The following is a 2,575-nucleotide window of genomic DNA, read 5'->3' as shown; positions in this document are numbered from 1 at the left end:
CACAACACCTCACTTGGGCAACACAAACATTTTGGTTCAGGTGATTTTTGTTTTTATATGGAGGAAGATACTCTCAAGAGCTCATGCATCGAAGTGGTAGTACCAAAATATAGACTGCTAATTATCCGGACAAAATTCGACTGTGTAACTATATTCTTACCCATGATCAGATAGTTCCCATAGGTGGTTAATGTACTTTACAGTACAAAGGACGAGGGTTATCAAAACCGACGAAACAGTGTGTTTTGGGTTTCACTAAGACTAGAGGCTCGGTCGTTGCAGATGTCCACACAGTCCGGATGGACGCGAATTCTTCATGATGGAAGGTCCATTCATGTGTTACTAAGTGTAATCATGAAGAAAAAAGTGTTCGTTCTTACTAAACAGTATTCAGAAACGTAATGCGGTTCCATCTAGCCCAAGCAGTCTGCGGAGTTCTCGTGGCAGTAATTGCATTTGAATCCAACCATGGAAGGCACTGCTTTCGCGGTGCTAATAAGATTAATACTACGGAATACTTGCAGCACATACCACTGTTCTTGGGCATGGGGTGTCATTGGCAAAATTTTCTATCTCCTTCGGTAGTTTAACAAAGCTGAGCTCTTCCTTTAGTTAGAGAAGAAACTGAAAATAAAACTGAGCTAACAGTGAGGCCCCGCCAACATCTTCTGAGGGAATGTCTTCGCCATAAACATTTTACCTCAGTTGAAGCCATAGATCTCAAGACAATCAGCACAATATGCCGTCATAATAAATATAACAGAGGCATAACAACATGTGTTATCGCTAAGTTAACCAGTGTTTGACCAGTTAAACAGTTTGTTTCTTTCTGTGGGACGGGGAACATTTAGAAATAAGGGGATAGTTGAAATGGTTATTACTGGATGCAAAATCACCATCAGCAAAAAATATGGTAATTCACCTATTGTGCAAGAACCACTTCATCTTCCGAGGTCTGCCAGAACAAATATGCTCGGTTGTATAGTTCGAACTGGAAGGACATATTAGGAATAAAGGTCTGCGTGATCCAGTACGAACCATCCACGACCATTACTTGCCAACAACCACCAAAGGTTTTATCTGCAAATGACTTCAGGTTTTCTGTCAAACGTCCAAGCTCTTCCGAAGTCTGAGCGCCCGGTGCGATTTGTATCGTTTCACGAGCAATTTTGATCTGATCTTCCAGGGACATATTAGCTGAGATGACAACGATTTCTGGAGGAAGGCTTGGAGGTGCTGCATGAAGGTCTTTGTGTTCGCGAAAATCAGTGCTGTGGATTTTGGAAAAAGATGGTATGGTATAGAATCCTACCCTGGGATTTGAATGGGAATTATACGAATTAAAAGTAATAACAACAGCTGTGGTCGCACCCAAAACTCCTCCCTTATATGGTGTGTTTGAAACCTGAGTGAAAAAAACGTCATCCAGTGTTGCGAATTTACTCATCTTCCATTTCGATCTGCGCGTGAATGAACAAGTGAAGTTGACGGAAAAATCACTTTGTTGCATCATCCCACTTGTAACCCCAGGTATGTGTGCATGTGTGACACTAGGGAATCAATTTTCACTAACTACGGGTTCTTAATCAAGGCCGGCAAAAACGGTGTTGGTGGCTGCGCTAACTTTTAAGTGTTAACTTTGTGGGCGCATTGCTATCGGATCACTGAGCAAAGAACACCTCAAGGGGACCATCTCTTATTCAGAACCATGTGGACAAGAAACAGCTGAACTCACATTTCTGCCGGTTTCAATCCCAACTTGTCGCAGAAAGATTCAATCGTAATTGAACCGGTATTGTCTGGATCGAACAATTGTTTCCATTTCTTTAAAGGAAAAGAATACAACAAACTTATCACTAGGCAACCCGAGGCAACTAAACGTAATAAGAACGTCAAGTTAACCGATTGTCCAACCGGTACTTCAGTTAACATCTCGGATAACCAGTTGACATCATTCCACTCGAAGTTGATGCTAGTACAGGTTTAAATTAAAAAAAGTGGCTAGAAATTTACACTGCAAATTTTCCTTTTTCCAACACCATCTACTGTGATAAGAGTAAGCAATGAGATATTTATGTACGGCTTTTCATCTCTGGGATTCTTTACGTAAAGATGGTGACCTATGTGGATTGATCAAACTAACATTTGGAATCACATGATTTATTGCAATCTCCAAACACCATGTTGGATCTCACCTCAATCATAGAAGGATCCAGCTTATTCTCCGCAACATACTGTTCTAGTTCCGGATATGTGATTACATTAGTTCCATCTTTGTCTATGGAAACGAATATGTCAATAAAGCTATCCATCCTCGCGGTGTTTTTTTCCTTTCAGGAACTGACGTGATCCAAATAGTTGGTCTTTCGGAATATATATGCACTGGCAGACCAAGCTAAGCTAGGTTTCATTGCGTAGATCTATTCGATTGACTGTCGCATGAAAGCGTGTGCTTGAAGCATGTATCACTCGCACTCGTATACTAAATCACGTGCGGTATAAAAAGTGGTAATTGTGAGCATTGAAGAAACACAGTTTGCTTTGGTAGTGACATGAAAAACCATGTGCTTTCTGA

General features: G+C 40.9%; 1 protein-coding gene across 1 annotated transcript; it reads right to left on the bottom strand.

Annotated features, from left to right (window-relative positions):
• Positions 1–683: 683 nt before the first annotated feature.
• On the bottom strand, positions 684–2,331 carry T265_14591 (hypothetical protein; the record flags this gene model as incomplete). Its single annotated transcript, XM_009174342.1, has 3 exons — positions 684–1,271; positions 1,736–1,824; positions 2,196–2,331. 3 exons carry the CDS (start codon positions 2,310–2,312, stop codon positions 923–925), a joined length of 555 nt encoding a protein of 184 aa, XP_009172606.1.
• Positions 2,332–2,575: the final 244 nt, after the last annotated feature.

Source organism: Opisthorchis viverrini (genome assembly GCF_000715545.1).
Source record: "Opisthorchis viverrini unplaced genomic scaffold opera_v5_222, whole genome shotgun sequence".
Lineage (NCBI taxonomy): Eukaryota > Metazoa > Platyhelminthes > Trematoda > Opisthorchiida > Opisthorchiidae > Opisthorchis > Opisthorchis viverrini.
Note: the sequence above shows the minus strand (reverse complement) of the source record. Positions and strands in the feature narration are given on the sequence as shown.